The sequence below is a fragment of the Mobula birostris genome, chromosome 8 (genome assembly GCF_030028105.1).
Source record: "Mobula birostris isolate sMobBir1 chromosome 8, sMobBir1.hap1, whole genome shotgun sequence".
Taxonomy (NCBI): domain Eukaryota; kingdom Metazoa; phylum Chordata; class Chondrichthyes; order Myliobatiformes; family Myliobatidae; genus Mobula; species Mobula birostris.
Genome location: NC_092377.1, coordinates 162,590,851 through 162,612,554, shown reverse-complemented (window position 1 = coordinate 162,612,554; position 21,704 = coordinate 162,590,851). Strand labels below are relative to the sequence as shown.

At 46.3% G+C, this 21,704-nt stretch overlaps 1 protein-coding gene across 1 annotated transcript in view; it reads left to right on the top strand.

The window, feature by feature from the left end:
• Positions 1 to 290: 290 nt before the first annotated feature.
• The window catches only part of usp39 (ubiquitin specific peptidase 39), a 61,728-nt gene continuing 40,314 nt past the window's right edge, over positions 291 to 21,704 (top strand). Inside the window, exons 1-3 of the mRNA XM_072266659.1 lie at positions 291 to 389; positions 6,255 to 6,339; positions 19,522 to 19,616. Coding sequence (XP_072122760.1) covers positions 323 to 389; positions 6,255 to 6,339; positions 19,522 to 19,616 — 247 coding nt within the window. The 5' untranslated portion in view covers positions 291 to 322. The remainder of the gene's footprint in view (positions 390 to 6,254; positions 6,340 to 19,521; positions 19,617 to 21,704) is intronic.

Below are 21,704 nucleotides of genomic sequence, written 5' to 3'. Positions count from 1 at the left end.
ACCTGCCTGAACTTTGAATGCAAGTCATTGAGTATATTCACAGCCTGCTGGCGAGGAGTATTGGATTCACGAGTCCGAGTAAATTGGGAAGTATCTGCAATCTAACATCTTTTCTACCTGTTGCAATAGTTAGACATGATGCATGCAGCAGTATTAAAAGGCTGATGACAGTTGTACCATTCCCCCCATGGCTGTAAATGAGACCCGTGTGCCTTGGGATCCATCTGCCGACGCCAGTTAGCAACCGCAGCGCCTGCGCGCCTGCGCACAAGCGCCGGGGAAGCTGCTGGTCGGCCACCCGGCGGCTGCGGACGGCGGAGCGATGGCGGCGGTGAAGCGGGAGCGGGAGGCAGAACCCGACGGCGGGGATGAGGGGGAGCAGGAGTCAGGTGAGGGAGCGGGCCGACTTCTGCATCGGGGGCTGGTGGGGAGAAGCGGGTCCCGGGATGGGAGGTCTTACAGGACGTAGAAAGAACCGCTCGCCGGCTGGTTTCCAGATTGCTCTGTTGTCCCGGAACGGTCGGGGGGGGGGGAGGGACACGTGACCCCATCTTCCGCCTCCCCCGCCCCTTGACCCCTTTCAACCCCTAACCCCTAACCCCCTGCCACTCCATGACCCTTACTATTAATGACATTTTACAACCCCTAACCACCCAATGATCCTTTGCACCCCTAACCCCCTGCCACTTAATCTCATGTATACTCTTTATCCACTCATAGCCACTCAGTTTGTTGCAAGCATTGTCTCTTTCCACCTTATGCACTCCTAACTCCTTTAACACTCCTTGCACTCTTTCCCTCATCCACACCTGGAGTACTGTGTGCAGTTTTGGTCTCCAAATTTGAGGAAGGACATTCTTGCTATTGAGGGAGTGCAGCAGAGGTTCACAAGGTTAATTCCCGGGATGGCGGGACTGTCATATGTGGAAAGATTGGAGCGACTGGGCTTGTATACTCTGGAATTTAGAAGGCTGAGAGGGGATCTTATTGAAACATATAAGATTATTAAGGAATTGGACACGCTGGAGGCAGGAAGCATGTTCCCGCTGATGGGTGAGTCCAGAACCAGAGGCCACAATTTAAGAATAAGGGGTAGGCCATTTAGAACAGAGTTGAAAAATTTTTTCACCCAGAGAGTGGTGGATATATGGAATGCTGTGCCCCAGAAGGCTGTGGAGGCCAAGTCTCTGGATACTTTTAAGAAAGAGATGGATAAAGATAGCAGAATCAAAGGTTATGGGGATAGGGCAGGAACTGGATACTGATAGTGGATGATCAGCCGTGATCACAGTGAATGGCGGTGCTGGCTTGAAGGGCCGAATGGCCTACTCCTGCACCTATTGTCTGTAGCTCTTTATCTACGCTGTCCTTTTGTGGTTAAGGATGCCAGACTTATGGACGTGTCTACATACAAGCTCCCATCATATTTTTTTAAATTTAAAAGCCTGAAGTAAATATGTTTGTTCCTAGTACTAGTTTCCTCTCTCTCCACTTTAATTGTTCTTTCTCATCAGTCTTATAAATTGAATTTAATTGACTTTATTACTTACATCCTTCATATACATAAGTAAAAATCTTTACGTTATGTCTTCATCTAAATGTGGAATTTATAATAATTGATAATAAATATTATGTACAACAGGATAGTCAATATAACATAGAAATACAGTTCTGTCAGCATGAATTAAGCAGTCTGATGGCCTGGTGGAAAAAGCTGTTCCGGAGCCTGTTGGTCCCGATTTTTATGCGACAGAACCGTTTCCCAGATGATAGCAGCTGGTGGTTGGGGTGACTTGGGTCTCCAATGATCCTTTGGGCCCTTTTTACATACCCGTTTTTGTAAATGTCCTGAATAGTGGGAAGTCCACATCTACAGATGCGCTGGGCTGTCTGCACCACCCTCGATCAGGGGGGTACAATTCCCATACCAGCTAGTGATGCAGCCAGCCAGGATGCTCTCAATTGTGCCCCTATAGAAAGTTCTTAGAATTTGGGTGCCCATACCAAACTTCTTCAACTATCTGAGGTGAAAGAAGCACTGTTGTGCCTTTTTCACCACACAGCTGGTATGTACAGACCACTGGAGATCCTCGGTGATGTGTATGCCGAGGAACTTAAAGCTGTTCACCCTCTCAACCCCAGATCCATTGATGTCAATAGGGGTTAGCCTGTTTCCATTCCTCCTGTAGTCCATAACCAGCTCCTTTGTTTTTGTGACATTGATGGCGAGGTTGTTCTCTTGACATCACTGTGTAGACTTCTTCTCTGTAGGTTGCTTCATTATTTGAGATTAGGCCAATTAGTGTAGTGTCATCTGCAAATTTAATTAGCAGATTGGAGCTGTGGGTGGCGATACAGTCATGGGTATATAGAGGGTAAAGGAGGGGGCTTAGTACACAGCCCTGAGGAGCACCTGTGCTGAGGGTCAGAAGGGCAGAGGCGAGGGAGCCCACTCTTACCACCTGCCTTTGATGCTGTTATTCACGATACCGTGAATGTCTAGTTTCCAATTCAAGTGATATTTATGAATTTTCTGACGCATCCAATTTATAGATGTCTGTAAAAACTGAACTCATTTGTTTTCTGGGTTTCTCCTATCCACCTCTTGATTCTGCACCAACACTCCTCACTCTATAATATACTTGGTGAGCATGAGAATAAATTAGTTGGTAACATTTATAGAGTAAATGAAGGAATGTTGAGAGGAAAGGCTAGTCCCATTTGGGTTAAAATATGGAGGCAATGAGGCATGGTTGAACTGAGTATGTTGTAGTCAGAACATTTCCTCTTGAGTCTCCAGGAACATCTGCACCACTGGGGGGGCTAGGGTCCAGCCTGAGACTTCCCCAATCTGTTTGGGACATTTCGTTCTAGGCTACAGGTAGAGCTTGACTGCGAGGTTAAAAACTTGTGTTTGTGTCCTCAGCTCAATACACCTCTCCACTCTCAGTCCTGATGTGGTTCTTGACTCGATTTGTGACAATTCCTTCCCCTCCACAGGTGTTGCTTGATCCACATGGAAGCAGAAGAAGGCAATGTGTGTTCAAGCTCTGATCAATTAACCTGAATGAATAAATTTGACCTAGCTCTGAATTTTGAACCAAGGGAGAAGCTTCTGCTTCTGGTTAAGATACTAATCTGAGAGCCTAGCAGCTTCATAGGGTGAATGTAAAATATTTCTAAGTAAATTTATTATCAAAGTACTGATATGTTACCATATACTACCTAGAGATTCATTTTCTTGCAGGTATTTACAAGAAATAAAAGAAATACAATAGAATTTTGCGATAAACTAAACTACATAATACGGAAACTATATATTGGCACAGTAGCGTAGTGAAACAAGAAACACAATAGAATCAAAGAAAGACCGTATCCATCAGGACTGACGAGCAACCGATGTGCAAAAAGCAAACTGCAAATAAGTAAAGAATAAAAATAAATAATACCTAATAAATTTAACTAATAAATATCGAGAACATGAGATGAAGAGTCCTTGAAAAAGTGAGTCCATCGTTTATGGGAACAGATCAATGATCAATGAGTGAAGTTATCCCCTTTGGTTCAAGAGCCTGATGGTTGAGGGGTAATAACTTCCTGAACCTGGTGCTGTGGGTCTCGAGGTTCCTGTATCTTTCTGATGGCAGCTGTGAGGAGAGAGCGTGACCTGGTGGTGGGGTACTTGATGATGGATGCTGTTTTCCTGTGTAGATGTCCTCAGTGGTGAGGACTTTACCTGTGATGGACTGGGCTGTATCCACTACTTTCTGAAGGCTTTTCTGTTCAAAGGCATTGGTGTTTCCATTCCAGGCTGCGATACAACCAGTCAATATACTCTCCACTACATATCAATAGAAGTTTGTCGAAGTTTTAGATGATATGCCAAATCTTTGCAAACTTCTGAGAAAGTAGGGCTGCTGCTGTGCTTTTTTCATAATGGCACTTGCATACTGGACCCAAAAGACAGATCTTCTGAAATGATAACAGTGAGGAAGTTAAAAGTTGTTGACCCTCTTCACCTCTGATCTCCCAATGAGGACTGCCTCATGGACCTCTGGTTTCCTCCCCCTGAAGTCAATAACCAGCTCCCTAGTCTTGCTGACATGAAGTTAGAGGTTGTTTCATGGTACCACTCAGTCAGATTTTCAGTCTCACTCCTTTGTGCTGATTTGTCATACTTTTGATTTGGCCAGTAATAGTGGTGTCGTCAGCAGACTTAGATACGGCATTGGAGCTGTGCCGAAAGTATTGAATGCCAAACTGTAGTCAATGAAGAGCATCCTGATGTATGCATCTTCACTGTCCAGATGTTCCAGGTTGAGTGAAAAGCCGATGAAGTGGCACCTGTCGTTGACCTGCTGTGACGGTAGGCAAATTGGAGCAGATCCAAATCACTTAGACAGGAGTTGATATGTTTCATCACCAACCCCTCAAGCATTTAATTACAGTGGATGCAAGAGCTACTAGACGATACTCATTGAGGCAGGCTACCACGTTCTTCTTAGGCCCCGGTATAATTGAAACCTGCTTGAAGCAGGTGGGCACCTGAGATTGCCAAAGGAAGAGGTGAAAGATATTGCTGTACGCTCCAGCCAGTTGATCAGCACAGATCTATAGTACCCTGTCTGGGCTGGATGCTTTCCATGGATTCACCCTCCTGAAGGATGCTCTCAAATCAGCATCACAGAGTTATCAGTGGCTGTGGGAGTCTGTGAAGGTGCCTCCATGTTTTGATGTCAATGTGAGCAGAGCAGGCACTGAGCTCATCTGGGAGAGAAGATCTGTCACCTATGTTGCTTGGTTTCATTTTGTAGGAGGTGACAGCTGTCAAGCATCCTTCAGTGATTCAAGTATGATCTGGAATTGCCACTTGCATGTGAGATGGCTTTCCAGAGATTGTACCTGGACATCTTGTAGTGAACTTGCTTTGCTAAACTGAGCGCCACCGATTTGGCCCTCAGCAGATCGCATGGTGCATCAAAGGCTTTTGATAAAGTTTGGTTCTGGATGATTTTTTTGGGGACCCAGTCACTATGACTGTTTTTTAAAAGTCAGTGACATCCATGGTGTACTCATTCAGATCCTCTGTTTAGTCCTTGATCAAGGCCCAGCCCACCAACTTGAAGCAATCCTGTAGCCGCTTCTTTGCCTCCCGTGTCCTTATTTTGTCCTTATCTCTGAGCCTTGCTGTTTAGCCTCTGCTTTTATGCAGGTAGGAGGAGACAGCCAGGTGATCAAATTTTCCATAGTGTGGCTTAGGGATGGAATGGTAGGTTTTCCAGATTGTAGTGTAGCAGTGGCTGAGTGTGTTGGGACCCCTGATGTTGCAGGTGATATGTTGATGATAATTGGGTCGAAATTTCTTCGAACAAGCCTGATTGAAGTCTCTGACAATGACTTGAAAACAGACAAGACTCTTTCTTGTTTGCTATTGGTGACACTCAGTACTTCAAGTTCCAGTTTAACCTCGGCCTTTGGTGGTATGTAAACAGCAGTCAGGATCACTGAGAACTCTTATTAAGTAGAATGGTCAGCACTTGATCACTAGATATTCCAAGTTGGGGGAACAGGCGTGCGACAAGACTGCTGCAACTGAGCACCACAAAAAGTATATTTTTGAACCACAGACCACAGCCTTTTGCCTTCTCTGAATCAGCAGTCTGGTCAATTCGGTGTATAGAGAAGCCTTTGTGTCTTACCAACATACTCAGTGTATCCAGAGCGGGTTATGACTCTGTGAATCATAAAATGCAGCAATCCCTCATTTCCCCTCTTTACGGCAGTCTTGCCTGTGGGTCCTTAACTTTGTTCTCCAGCAAGAATAAGATGCTGGAGAGAGAGAAGGTTTCATTCCCCAGCATTTCACTCTGGCTTGGAGTTCACCTCCTCCCACTCTTTTGGTACTGGTGACATACCTTAAAGTCTGGTTAAAGTCCGCTGAGTGCTTTAGAAGATCGTGAAATCGCTAGTTGTGAAATACGTTACTTAAAAGGGGAATTATAGGCTACAGATTGCAGTGTAGGTAATGCAGAAGGAATATATTTAGAAGTTTTGTAAGCTGCCTGCACCATGTTGCTGTGTTTCCGCAGTGCCATCTTGCAACTGGGAATTTATCCCATTGTCCCTGGCAATATTACTTCAGTCAACTGTGCTAAGAACATTTTAATTGATTATTTCTCTGTTGTCAATGAAATAGATTGATTATATTATCTATGGGATAACAATAATATATATTACTGCTTTTTTCTCATTAGTGCCTTCAAAGATCATGAGAATTCAAGGTCAGGAGGAGGAAGATGACCGAAGTCGACATTGCCCTTATCTGGACACCATCAATAGGTGAGTATGAGGCTCATCTGTCTCTTCGTAATCCAGTAAAAAATAGGCTTCTGGGTTTAATAATTAGAAATAACGTTAGTAACTTATGATAGACATAGAAATTTGAGTATTCACTCACCAATGAATGTGTATTCTAAGAGAGATGTGCCGCAAATTATTGTCTCTGAGAAAAGCTGAGAATATAGAATATGGAAATGTCACACTACTGAAACCTGAGCTGCTATTGAGGTCAAGACTGGGACATAATGTTGAGACATTGCACATAGCAATGAAGAAATAGAGCTCCCATTCATTCTCTTCAAACTGCTTTATCATCCAAGTTCTTTATGGTTGATCTGCATCTTTTCTCCATTTCCCCATCTTAATTCCATATCTTTACAGATTTGTTTTTCTCAGATTTGTTTTAGCTTTCATCCCACTTAGAAACTGAATATTCCTAGTGTTTTAATTTCCCTCCTATAACTTAACTTTTTAATTTAAAAATTTATATTCCAGTTGTATCCATTCTATTAGAATATAGAAGAGTACAGCACAGTACAGGTCCTTCGGCTCAATGTTGTGCTGACTTATATAAACTTCTTTCACAAACAATCTAACTCTTCCCTTCTACACAGCCCATAGCCCTCCATTTCATCCGTATGTCTCTCTAAGAGTCTTAAAAGTCTCTATATTTTATCAGCACTATCACCACCTCTGGCAGTGTGTTCCCAGCACTTAGCGCTCACTGTTATCAAAAACACCTACCTCTGACATCTCCCCTAAACTTTCCTCCACTCTCCTTAAACAAATGCCCCTTGGTATTGGCTATTGCCACCCTGGAGAAAAAGGCACTGACTGTCCACTCCATCTGTGCCTCTTACGCACCTCTATCAAGTCACCTCTCATCCTCCTCCTCTCTAAAGAGAAATGGCCTCGCTTACTCAACCTTTCCTCATAAGAAATGTACTCTAATCCAGGCAGCATCATGGTAAATCTTCTTTGTACCCTCTCTAAAGCTTCCACATCCTTCTCGTGAGGGATTCAACAAGTGTGGTCTCACCAGAGTTTTATAGAGCTGCAACATTACCTTACAGTTCTTGAGCTCAGTCCCCTGACTAATGAAGGCAAACACACCATACGCTGCATTAACCCCGTCTCAGCTTACACGGCAACTTTGAGGGATCTGTGGTCTTTGACATCTAGAGCCCTCCTTTCCCTCCATATTGCTAAGAATCCTGCAATTAACCTTGTACTTGTCAAGGCCTTCTCATGTCCCCTTCTAATTCTGCTAAGTCCCTTAGAGTCAGAGAAAACTACAGCACAGAAACAAGCCCTTTGGCTCATCTGGTCTGCACTGAACTATTTAAACTGTCTAGTCCCATTGACTTGCACCCAGACCATAAAACCCCTCCTATCCATGTACCTTATTGAAATTTCTCTTAAATGTTGTTGAAATTGCTTCCACCACTTGCGCTGGCAGCTTGTTCCACATTCTCACCACCCTCTGAGTTTCCCCTCATGTTCCCCTTATGAATTTCACCTTTCACCTTTAATCCATGACCCCTAATTGTAGTCTCACCCAACTTCAGTGGAAAAAGCCTACTTGTATTTACCCTATCTATACCCCTCATAATTTTGTATACTTATGTAGCCTCCCTGGCCACCCTCAGGGTCGCTCGGCTCGCTGTCGTCTAGGGAAACAGCCTCGGCCCCGCCAAACTGGGTAATTCGTTTGTGTGGATGCTGTGTGAGGTACCCCACCCCGCCCAAATAACAGACAATACACCAGATGCAATTAAATGATTTACAGTTTATAGATATTACTAGAACTATATAAATAAAAGAGAATAAAATATAAAAGGAAAATAAAAGGCGCCACACTTATCAAAGTTCACTCTCTTCGTGCACAAAAACCGTTGGAGCTCAAGGACCTTCTTCTTCACCCTGTGACCCCTCGGCCCACCTCGACCGGCCGCCTGGGACCAACAACGGTGGTCGACCAGACGCTCCACACGAGTCCGTCTCCGTCTCCTCGCCGAACGTCCCGCTCGGGGTCCGACCCCGTTAGCGGACTCACAGCACCTGGTCCATCCTCTGTCTCGCTCTCCCGCCTTCTGCCCCAAAACCCCGCGCATACAGTATCTTCAAATACACCAAAACCATAACAACTATCCCAATTGGTTAATAGCACTCTCTTATCACACACTAAACCACAATAAGCTGCTAGCGCAAACTTTCTCAGCGTTAAAGCACAACAAAGCCGCATTCCCCAGATTAACATAACAAAAACGCCATTTTAATTAGCCTCCGCAGTAACATAAAAATCGAAACCCCCTTACACTCTCCCCCCACCAAATAAAGTCATGTCCTCATGACTTCTAAATAACTCGCCACCCAGTCCTACAGACACACAACACACACATACACAGATACACACAGTGACAGTGCTCCCCAAACAGTGGACCTTACTCCCGTCCCACGGGCGCTAAATAGGCCAACCTATCTGGGAGCTTTTTTAACCCTCTGAGACCTCCGTACCCCCTCACCTAAACCCACAAGGCCTAGACACTACCAGGGATACCTTGGGCCTGCTTGCCAACTCCTCTCTCACTCAGGCCACCACTACAGCTCGGAGCCCCCTGTCCCGTGGCCGGGGCCCCGCCTCTCCTCCTTCCTGATCCTGCCGTAACTCAGACTGCCCACAGCTAGCCCTCCCCACTACACCTGACTCAGTGGGAGAAGGGCCAAAGGTCTCTTCCTCAATCACGGGGAAGTTAGCGAAAGGCAGCATGTACCACATGTGCAGCACATCATCCTTCGAATCCGTATTCTTCCTCATTCCTTCGATCGGTAGCTGCTGTTTGAGTTTCTCCAAACTGAAACATTTAGCTGGGGCTACCCCTTCAGCCTCCTGCAGTCGAGACGTCAGCTTCTTCGGGGACTCCTTCAACTCTCGCCACAGCCTCAGCATTTCTGACTCAGGGTTCCTGGCCATCTCAATCTGGGACGCAGTTACCCCACCAGCTTCTTCCACCCTGACTTGAAAAGCAGCAGGTAAAGGATGTTCAGCCTCCAGTTGTTTCTTCCTGAGGGCGTCTTCCAGGTCAACTTTCAGTTTTTCCACTTCATTTAAACTCGCGATAGTCATCTTCAGGTTCCTTTCAAGCGTCCGCCTCCCTTTTCCGAGATCGGTCCTCCATTTCTTTACCTCCTCGGGAGTGTAGTCAAAATCCCCTCCCTGGGCTCTCGGTTTTCTGTTGACCTTAGTCAGAACACTTCCTTGATCTTCCCCAATTTGTAAATCTTCCAATCTGTTCTGAATGGACGTCTTGAGTTTCTGCTGATACCTTCGAAGGTGGGTCATTGTTTCTTCTCGCTGGATTAATTTGTCAGTATATGACCGCAGTGCGGTGCAAATCCCCTCTCTTCCCTGTGTCTCATTCAGATTGACGACCTGGGTTTCCATCCCCAGGTCCACCACCGTCTGTCCCAACACCAGGAAGTTCAACTGGTATGTCGGGTCATTTTCCTCACATTGCACCAAACTCCTCCGGCCAAAAACTCCTCCACATTTGACACTTCGCTTCGGTCGCCCGGGCTCAGCCACTCGCCTCGCCTCATAGTCCCCCAAGGCGAATCCAAGCTCTAGGCGGTCATCCACATACGTCAAAACTCCACACACCTTCACTTCCCCCACGGTTTTCCTCATGCCCCGCGGGAAGGATGCAGGGGCTCCGGATATGCCCTTGGGCATCTTTTCGGATCGGAAGAATCCTAGGGAACTAATAAAGGCCATCTTCGGATCAACAGCCGCACTCCTCAGGATCTGGCAACATCCACCCCTCAGATGCAGCACATTAAACCACGTCGCATCATCCACACACACGCTGCCTTCATCTTCCGCGCCGCCAGGGTCCAGTTGCCGCGACCTCTCTCTCACTGAGGTGTCTTCAGCGGTCAACTCCCCTCCCTCGTGGTGGTTCGGAGCATCTACTAAGAGGGTCTCACCCTCAGCTACTTTCCCCAAGCCGTACCACCGCTGGGTCTCGTTTAAATTCGGTACCGGCTCAAGGCTGCTACACACATCCTCAGAAGCAACTCGACACGCTGGGTGCCCAGACAATGCCCCCATGAACTCCAGGGTAATTAACCAATCATCGTCTTCTGGATAACTACTACCACTAGTACCCAAAGTCTCCGGTGCCCTTGCGGTTGTCAAGGGTAAATGCTTCAGACACCGGTTGTAAAACGAACTGTCCAACAACTTGACCTGTGCCCCGGGGTCGAAGATAGCTTTAGCATCGCTTCCCTCTATCCATAACGACACCCTGGGGCGTGGCCCCTCTAAGCCTTCAGGAATAGGGTCTTCTCCTTTCGGAAGTTCAGTGGTACATTGCTGGGAACGTGCTTCCACAGAGACCCCAAGCCGTTCCCCCCCACTGGGCCTCCACTAAGTTTCCCGACACCTCTCTGATCAGCTGAACAACTGATCCCCTGAAATGATCCCCCTGGCACTACAAGCAATTTAGCCGCCCTCCTCGCCAGGGAAGACACACTGAAAACTTTCCCCCCTCTTTCAAATAACTGACAGCTGTCACTACGGTGTAAGTGAACCTGACAGCTCTAACACCGTCACCAGCCCGCCTACTCAAACTTTCAACCAATCCCTGTCGCTCTCCCTCAACCAAGCACTGCCACTCATCTAACAACTGAGAGATCCGCTCCGCCCACGTCTCGCACGTCTCCGCCCCTCCTGGGGTGGACACTATCCCCAGTGCCAGGCGGAGCCTGCCAGAGCTAGAACATTTATTCGCAGACTCTACCTCCAAATCAGACCACTCTTTCCTCTGTCTCACAACTGCATGGACAGCCTCGAGTGCCACCTCTAACTCGTCAATGCTAGTCTGAACTCAAACGAAGACCGCACCCACAACGCATACAGCAATCAACAGCAAATAACCCACAGAGACACACATTACAGATTTAATCAGGGCACCCACACAGCATACCAACAGACTCAAGCATCCCGGACAAAGCCCCCACAATGTAGCCTCCCTGGCCACCCTCAGGGTCGCTCGGCTCGCTGTCGTCTAGGGAAACAGCCTCAGCCCCGCCAAACTGGGTAATTCGTTTGTGTGGATGCTGTGTGAGGTACCCCACCCCGCCCAAATAACAGACAATACACCAGATGCAATTAAATGATTTACAGTTTATAGATATTACTAGAACTATATAAATAAAAGAGAATAAAATATAAAAGGAAAATAAAAGGCGCCACACTTATCAAAGTTCACTCTCTTCGTGCACAAAAACCGTTGGAGCTCAAGGACCTTCTTCTTCACCCTGTGACCCCTCGGCCCACCTCGACCGGCCGCCTGGGACCAACAACGGTGGTCGACCAGACGCTCCACACGAGTCCGTCTCCGTCTCCTCGCCGAACGTCCCGCTCGGGGTCCGACCCCGTTAGCGGACTCACAGCACCTGGTCCATCCTCTGTCTCGCTCTCCCGCCTTCTGCCCCAAAACCCCGCGCATACAGTATCTTCAAATACACCAAAACCATAACAACTATCCCAATTGGTTAATAGCACTCTCTTATCACACACTAAACCACAATAAGCTGCTAGCGCAAACTTTCTCAGCGTTAAAGCACAACAAAGCCGCATTCCCCAGATTAACATAACAAAAACGCCATTTTAATTAGCCTCCGCAGTAACATAAAAATCGAAACCCCCTTACACTCTCCCCCCACCAAATAAAGTCATGTCCTCATGACTTCTAAATAACTCGCCACCCAGTCCTACAGACACACAACACACACATACACAGATACACACAGTGACAGTGCTCCCCAAACAGTGGACCTTACTCCCGTCCCACGGGCGCTAAATAGGCCAACCTATCTGGGAGCTTTTTTAACCCTCTGAGACCTCCGTACCCCCTCACCTAAACCCACAAGGCTCAGACACTACCAGGGATACCTTGGGCCTGCTTGCCAACTCCTCTCTCACTCAGGCCACCACTACAGCTCGGAGCCCCCTGTCCCGTGGCCGGGGCCCCGCCTCTCCTCCTTCCTGATCCTGCCGTAACTCAGACTGCCCACAGCTAGCCCTCCCCACTACACCTGACTCAGTGGGAGAAGAGCCAAAGGTCTCTTCCTCAATCACGGGGAAGTTAGCGAAAGGCAGCATGTACCACATGTGCAGCACATCATCCTTCGAATCCGTATTCTTCCTCATTCCTTCGATCGGTAGCTGCTGTTTGAGTTTCTCCAAACTGAAACATTTAGCTGGGGCTACCCCTTCAGCCTCCTGCAGTCGAGACGTCAGCTTCTTCGGGGACTCCTTCAACTCTCGCCACAGCCTCAGCATTTCTGACTCAGGGTTCCTGGCCATCTCAATCTGGGACGCAGTTACCCCACCAGCTTCTTCCACCCTGACTTGAAAAGCAGCAGGTAAAGGATGTTCAGCCTCCAGTTGTTTCTTCCTGAGGGCGTCTTCCAGGTCAACTTTCAGTTTTTCCACTTCATTTAAACTCGCGATAGTCATCTTCAGGTTCCTTTCAAGCGTCCGCCTCCCTTTTCCGAGATCGGTCCTCCATTTCTTTACCTCCTCGGGAGTGTAGTCAAAATCCCCTCCCTGGGCTCTCGGTTTTCTGTTGACCTTAGTCAGAACACTTCCTTGATCTTCCCCAATTTGTAAATCTTCCAATCTGTTCTGAATGGACGTCTTGAGTTTCTGCTGATACCTTCGAAGGTGGGTCATTGTTTCTTCTCGCTGGATTAATTTGTCAGTATATGACCGCAGTGCGGTGCAAATCCCCTCTCTTCCCTGTGTCTCATTCAGATTGACGACCTGGGTTTCCATCCCCAGGTCCACCACCGTCTGTCCCAACACCAGGAAGTTCAACTGGTATGTCGGGTCATTTTCCTCACATTACACCAAACTCCTCCGGCCAAAAACTCCTCCACATTTGACACTTCGCTTCGGTCGCCCGGGCTCAGCCACTCGCCTCGCCTCATAGTCCCCCAAGGCGAATCCAAGCTCTAGGCGGTCATCCACATACGTCAAAACTCCACACACCTTCACTTCCCCCACGGTTTTCCTCATGCCCCGCGGGAAGGATGCAGGGGCTCCGGATATGCCCTTGGGCATCTTTTCGGATCGGAAGAATCCTAGGGAACTAATAAAGGCCATCTTCGGATCAACAGCCGCACTCCTCAGGATCTGGCAACATCCACCCCTCAGATGCAGCACATTAAACCACGTCGCATCATCCACACACACGCTGCCTTCATCTTCCGCGCCGCCAGGGTCCAGTTGCCGCGACCTCTCTCTCACTGAGGTGTCTTCAGCGGTCAACTCCCCTCCCTCGTGGTGGTTCGGAGCATCTACTAAGAGGGTCTCACCCTCAGCTACTTTCCCCAAGCCGTACCACCGCTGGGTCTCGTTTAAATTCGGTACCGGCTCAAGGCTGCTACACACATCCTCAGAAGCAACTCGACACGCTGGGTGCCCAGACAATGCCCCCATGAACTCCAGGGTAATTAACCAATCATCGTCTTCTGGATAACTACTACCACTAGTACCCAAAGTCTCCGGTGCCCTTGCGGTTGTCAAGGGTAAATGCTTCAGACACCGGTTGTAAAACGAACTGTCCAACAACTTGACCTGTGCCCCGGGGTCGAAGATAGCTTTAGCATCGCTTCCCTCTATCCATAACGACACCCTGGGGCGTGGCCCCTCTAAGCCTTCAGGAATAGGGTCTTCTCCTTTCGGAAGTTCAGTGGTACATTGCTGGGAACGTGCTTCCACAGAGACCCCAAGCCGTTCCCCCCCACTGGGCCTCCACTAAGTTTCCCGACACCTCTCTGATCAGCTGAACAACTGATCCCCTGAAATGATCCCCCTGGCACTACAAGCAATTTAGCCGCCCTCCTCGCCAGGGAAGACACACTGAAAACTTTCCCCCCTCTTTCAAATAACTGACAGCTGTCACTACGGTGTAAGTGAACCTGACAGCTCTAACACCGTCACCAGCCCGCCTACTCAAACTTTCAACCAATCCCTGTCGCTCTCCCTCAACCAAGCACTGCCACTCATCTAACAACTGAGAGATCCGCTCCGCCCACGTCTCGCACGTCTCCGCCCCTCCTGGGGTGGACACTATCCCCAGTGCCAGGCGGAGCCTGCCAGAGCTAGAACATTTATTCGCAGACTCTACCTCCAAATCAGACCACTCTTTCCTCTGTCTCACAACTGCATGGACAGCCTCGAGTGCCACCTCTAACTCGTCAATGCTAGTCTGAACTCAAACGAAGACCGCACCCACAACGCATACAGCAATCAACAGCAAATAACCCACAGAGACACACATTACAGATTTAATCAGGGCACCCACACAGCATACCAACAGACTCAAGCATCCCGGACAAAGCCCCCACAATGTAGCCTCCCTGGCCACCCTCAGGGTCGCTCGGCTCGCTGTCGTCTAGGGAAACAGCCTCAGCCCCGCCAAACTGGGTAATTCGTTTGTGTGGATGCTGTGTGAGGTACCCCACCCCGCCCAAATAACAGACAATACACCAGATGCAATTAAATGATTTACAGTTTATAGATATTACTAGAACTATATAAATAAAAGAGAATAAAATATAAAAGGAAAATAAAAGGCGCCACACTTATCAAAGTTCACTCTCTTCGTGCACAAAAACCGTTGGAGCTCAAGGACCTTCTTCTTCACCCTGTGACCCCTCGGCCCACCTCGACCGGCCGCCTGGGACCAACAACGGTGGTCGACCAGACGCTCCACACGAGTCCGTCTCCGTCTCCTCGCCGAACGTCCCGCTCGGGGTCCGACCCCGTTAGCGGACTCACAGCACCTGGTCCATCCTCTGTCTCGCTCTCCCGCCTTCTGCCCCAAAACCCCGCGCATACAGTATCTTCAAATACACCAAAACCATAACAACTATCCCAATTGGTTAATAGCACTCTCTTATCACACACTAAACCACAATAAGCTGCTAGCGCAAACTTTCTCAGCGTTAAAGCACAACAAAGCCGCATTCCCCAGATTAACATAACAAAAACGCCATTTTAATTAGCCTCCGCAGTAACATAAAAATCGAAACCCCCTTACACTTCTATCAAATCTCTCCTCAATCTTCTACGTTTTAGGGAATAAAGTTCTAACCTGTTCAATCTTTCCTTATAACTTGGATCCTCTTTGTAAATTTTCCCTTTATTCTTTCAATCTTATTTAATTTCCTGTAGGGAGAGGACCAAAACTGCTTACACTACTCCAAATTAGCCTCATCAACGTCTTATACAACTTCAACATAACATCCTATCTCCTGTACTCAGTACTTAAATCTATAAAGGCCAATGTGCCAAAAGCTTTCTTTACAAGTCTACCTATCTTTCAATGAATTATGGACCTGTATTCTTAGATCCCTTTGTTCTACCGCATTCGCCAGTGCCCTACCATTCACTGTGTGTGACCTACCCTGGTTGTCCTATTGACGTGCAACACCTTATGCTTGTCTGCATTAATTCTATCTCCATTTATCAGCCCGTTTTGCCCGCTGGTCCAGATCCTGCTGCAAGCTTTGATAGTTTTCTTTGCTGCCTACGACAGCCCCTGTCTTGGTGTCATCTGCAAATTTACTGATCCTGTTAATCACATTATCATCCAGATCATTGATATACATGACAATCAACAATGGATCAGCACTGATTGCTGCAGCATACCACTAGTCACAGGCCTCCAGTCAGAGAGGCAACCATGTACTACCAATCTGGCTTCTCCTGCAAAGCCAACGTCTAATCCAATTTTCTACCTCATCCTGAATTGCCAAGTGACTGAACCTTCTTGACCAACCTCCCATGCGGAGCCATGTCAAACGTCTTGCTGAAGTCCATGTAGACTACATCCATTGTCTTGCTTTCATCAACTTTCCAGAGAAAAGCATGGTTAGGTATGAACTAGCATGCACAAACCCATGCTCACTATCCTTAATCAGTCCCTGTCTATCCAAATATTCATATATATGGTGCCTTAGAATGCTTTTCAATAACTTTCCCACTACTGATGTCAGACTCGCTGGCCAGTAATTTCCTGGTTTATTCTTAGAGCCTTAGACAGTGGAACAACAGTAGCTATCCTCCAATTCTCTGGTACCTCACCTGTCAATGAAAGTTAATGTAAATATCTGTGCCTGGGCCCCTGCAATTTCTGCATTTGCCTCCCACAGGGTCAAGGGAACACCTTGACAGACCCTGGGGATTTGTCTACCCTAATTTGTCTCATGACGGCAAACACCTTCTCCTCTGTAATCTGTATGGGGTCCGTGACCTTGCTGCTGCTTTGCCTCACTTTGATAAACTCAGTGTCCTCTCGAGTAAATACAGATGCAAAAAATCCACTTAAGATCGCTTTCATCTCTTTCGGCTCCATGTATAGATTACCATTCTGATCTTACAGAGGACCTATTTTGTCCCTTGCAATCCTTTTGCTTTTAACATATCTTTAAATCCCTTTGGATTCTCCTTCACTTTGTCTGCTAGAGCAACCTCATGCCTTCTTTTAGCCCTCCTGATTTCTTTAAGTGTTCTTTTGTAATTCCTATACTCAAGTACCTCATTTGTTCCTACCTGCCTATTCCTGCTATGCAACTTCTTTATTCTCTTAACCATGGCCTAAATATCTCTTGATAACCAAGGTTCCCTAAACCTGTTATCCTTGCCTGTTGTTCTGATGGCCACATATAAGCTTTGTACTCTCAAAATTTCAGTTTTGTCCTTCCACTTAACAAGTACACCTTTGCCAGAAAGCAGCCTGTCGCAATACACACTTGCCAGATCCTTTCTGGTACCATCAAAATTGGCCTTTCTCCAATATAAAATCTCAACCTGAGGTCCAGATAAATCCTTTTCCATAATTGCCTTGAAACTAATGGCATTATGATCACTGGACGCAAAGTGTTCCCCTTCTGTCACCTGCCCTGTCTCATTCCCTAATATGAGTGCTGCACACGCTGCCATTGAGACTTCTATGTACTGATTAAGGAAGCCTTCCTGAACGCATTTGACAAACTCACTCCCACCTAGTCCTTTTACAGTATGAGAGTCTCAGTTAATATATGGAAAGCTAAAATCACCTACTACTATCAGGACCTCCCGTTTTTTGCAACACTCTGCGGTCTCTATACAAGTTTGTCTCTCTAAATCCTGTGGACTGTTGGGTGGTCTTTCATATAGCTCCGTTATGGTCTTTATATAGTGGTAATAGGGAAAATGGCAAGGCAGTGCTCAGTCAGGAGAGACTGGAGAACTCGTCTAGTGAGACTTTATGGATGGAACTGAGGAATTAGAAAGGTATGACATGCTGTGTCAGGAATCCTTCCTGATCATATCCAACAAATTCTGTCTTTCTAAACTTTTTGCACTAAGAAAGTGCCAATCATTATTAGGACAGTTGAAGTCACCTATGATAACAACCCTGTTATTTTTGCACCTACCCAAAATCTGTCCACTTGTAAGACCATAAGATATAGGAACAAAAATTAGGCCATTTGGACCATCGAGTCTGCTCCTCCACTTCATCATGACTGATCCATTTTTCCTTTCAGCCTCAGTCTCCTGCCTTCCCCCAGTATCCATTCATTCCCTGACCAATCAAGAATCTATCAACCTCTGCCTTAAGTATACATAAAGACTTACCTGGTCCTTGGTGTCCCTGTTGCTGTTAGGGGAGTTGTGTCCATACTCTCGTGATTGTTCCCCTCCTGATTCTGATTTCTACCCACGCTGTCTGAGTAGATGATCTCTCTACGACATCCTCACTTTCTGCAGCTGAGGTACTATCCCTGATTAGCAATACCTCTCCCCCACCTCTTTTACCTCCCTCCCTATCCCTTTTGAAACATTTAACCCTCAAAGCATCAAGCAGCAATCTTGTCCTTGTAACAGTGTAATGGCTACAACATTGTAATTCCATTTGCTGACCCATGCTCTATTGAATATTAAATTCCTTTAAAATCTTAAGTCTTGATCAGATCCATTAAAAATTAAATAAGTGCTTATTAGATTTTCCAAATACAGTTGAAAAAAGATTGACACAGTGATATGGTTGTTTCACATTTTTCTCAGGTTGTTTCATGACCAGGTTTGAATCTTTGCCTTTCCTTCTGATATCCTGTGGAGAAAGAAATGTTTTCATGACTTTGTACTCTCCCTTTTAGCAAGCATGGCAGTATCCATGGGTAGAACAATCTGAAAAGTGATACTCCTAGGCCCATAGTAACACACACAAAATGCTGGAGGAATTCAGTGAGTCAAGCAGCATTTATATATGGAGAAGAATAAAATTTTGATATTTGAATGATCTTGGCCCAAAATGTCGACTATTTATTCCTCTCCATAGATGCTGCCTGACCTGCTGAGTTCCTCCAGCATTTAGTTTGTGTTACTTTGGATTCCCAGCGTTTTCAGAATCTATTGTGTTTATTCCTAGTCCCCAATTATCTTTACTTACTGCCTTCTATGCCACTGGTGTTTAGGGCAGCATTGAAGATCCTCCATCTCTATCTGTCCTTGGCCACTCAAATGTAGAAGGATTCTTCATTGCTGTTTCCATAACAGTTTTGTTTTACAAGTTAGGGTTATTACCCCTGACCTGAATCCCCGAACCTGGAGGACCTGTGGATCACTCTTAGTCTGGCCTGTAGCCTTTGACCTGTTTGGCATGGGTGACTCTACCGAGAGCCAAAGAGTGAGGCCCTGACTCCAGCCAGCATAGTTCTCTGGGTCATTGAGGCACGCAAACCTTCAAACCATGACAAGGTTGTGGTCCTCTTGGAGGCTTAATTATACTTAGATAAAAGGATTGTTAATATAACATCATAAAAAGATTTCAGATTTCCCTATCATCTTTGCTGTGATTACATAGAAGCAGTAGGTACGAAGCATTTTAATTCAACCTTTAGGAAGGGAACTTATTGATTAGGCCTGTTCAGAGTACAATTACAATCTTGCATCCTCAGAACTGGAGATGATATTTACTTTCAGACAGAGTTTTATCTCTTATTTAACTACATTGCATCAGTGCATGAAAAACCATAGAAGCCTTCCTCTTCCACATTAGACTATTTCAATCACTTTAAAGCTTTAGGACTTGATTAATGATTGTCAATCCCTGCAAACAGGAGTGTGCTGGATTTTGACTTTGAAAAGCTGTGTTCCGTCTCCCTTTCTCACATCAACGTTTATGCCTGCTTGGTGTGCGGCAAATACTTCCAAGGTAAGGTTACTTTCAGAGCTTTAGTAATATTACTGATGAAATATTCATGATACAAATTATTTTCTATTTTCATATGAATTGTGATAAGTAGACTTGCTCAAATGAAAAATGTAATGAATTTCTTGAATGGTTTGAGAATGTTGCAAAATATCCCAGAACAATGACGAATTGGATAATATCAGGAATAGTCAACATGATTTTGTGTGTGGAAGGTCAAGTCTGATAGATCTTTTGGAGCTTTTTGGGGAAAAAAAACTAAGGGGTTAGATGAAGGTAGGGCAGTGGAGGTTGTTTATATGATGTGGTCTATGGTTGATGCTCAGCTGGAAGGCTGAAGAAGCGCTGTAAGGATCAGATGAAGAATGCTTTAAGGAAGTGCAAGATCAGACCTGAAGAGGATGTTGCTGCTGTCCGTACCACTTGGCGACAGCTGTGTAGGGGCGGGGTTCGTATTCTGGAGATGGAAAGAAGAACCAGAAGACAGCAGAAGAGAACCAGGAGAAATGCAGCCACGGTTGCCACCACTACCACATATACATGTCCCACCTGCAATTGAGCTTGTGGGTCCAGGATAGGACTGTAAAGTCATCAAAGATCTCACTGTTAAAGGAGTGGACATCGTCATCGGATTTCAATGGACAACCGAAGAAGATGTGTAAGGCCTTTGACAAGATCCCACATCAAAGTTCAAAGTAAATTTATTATCAAAGTATGTATATTTCACAATATACAAACTGGAAATTCATTTTCTTGTGGGCATTCACAATAGATTCAAATAAATACAATGGAATCAATGAAAACCTACAGACAAGCAAAGACGGATGAACAGCACATGGCAGGCTGATCTGGAAGAATTGGGCTGAATTCAGGTGGAGTTAGTGAGGTGGATTCAGAATTTGCATGATGGCAGGAAGCAGAGGATTGCCGAGATGGCGCTGGCAACCTATGGTAATGTTTTGCAGGCCACTCACAAAACTACTAGATACGCTTCTGAACTGCAATCGCTGAAGTCAGCGGCCTGTAATTTCCCCTTAAGGGATGTACTTTTGAACCTTCTGACCATACTGGTGATTTTGCAATCTCTCTGTGGATTTAGCGAATTAGACTCTCAAGAATGCAGATATGGCTGAGGTGTCTATCACTGGGGGCTGGGGGGGTGGGGGGAGGTGTGCAGATGCTGCATCAAGGCTTGACAGCAATAAATGAACCCGTGCTCGGCTCCACTATTCTGCGCTGATTGAAGCATCGAGCAAGATTAAGGTTGTTGAGGCCGCAAGTGGAAAATGCCTTATGCCTGTGTTTGACCAGCCTCCCTCTCCTCTCGTTACTACCATTGGGCGGGAGGTGCAAGAGTCTTGGGTCCCACACTGCCAGGTTTGGGAGCAGTTGTTCCCCTACAACTATAGGGCTCACGGACTGACTCCACCCGACTCAGTACTGAACTGGTTCCGTAGCTATGCACTCACTTTTGGGGACTCTGCAGTGTGTGTTCAGTGTATTAATTGTTTAGTTTCTTTTAACTATTTGCACAATTTGTCCTCTTTTACACTTTGGATCTGTGACGGTCGTTGTGTGCGGTTTTCTGTGGATTCTATTGTGTTTCTTTGTTTTATGGCTGCCTGCAAGAAGATGAATCTCAAGGGTTGTAGGTGGTATACATTGATAAGAAAATTGAACTTTAATTACAAAAGTCTGTAATACTACAAATCTAAACTAAAGCATAAAATGTTGCAAATACTGTACATGTTTGGAGTCATCAATGGAGAGAGAGAATTTCATCAGAATAGGGGTGTGGGGACAAAAAGAGAAAGGCAAAGGGTGGAGAGAATGCTATTTGTTGACACAGACTGGTGTTGAATGACAGAGTGTGAGATGAGGGCTAATTCATTTCCTGGTTTTACTTGCTATTAGTGGCCGGCTGGTGGTGCAATGGCATCAGCGCCGGACTCTGAAGCAAAGGCTCCCGAGGTCGAATCCGGGTCGGGCCGCCCCCTGAGCACGCTTTCCATCCGTGCCAGGTTAAGCGTTGAGCTAGCCACTTGGCCTCGTGAAAAAAAAGGGTCGAGAACGTTCATATCGCGACCCGAT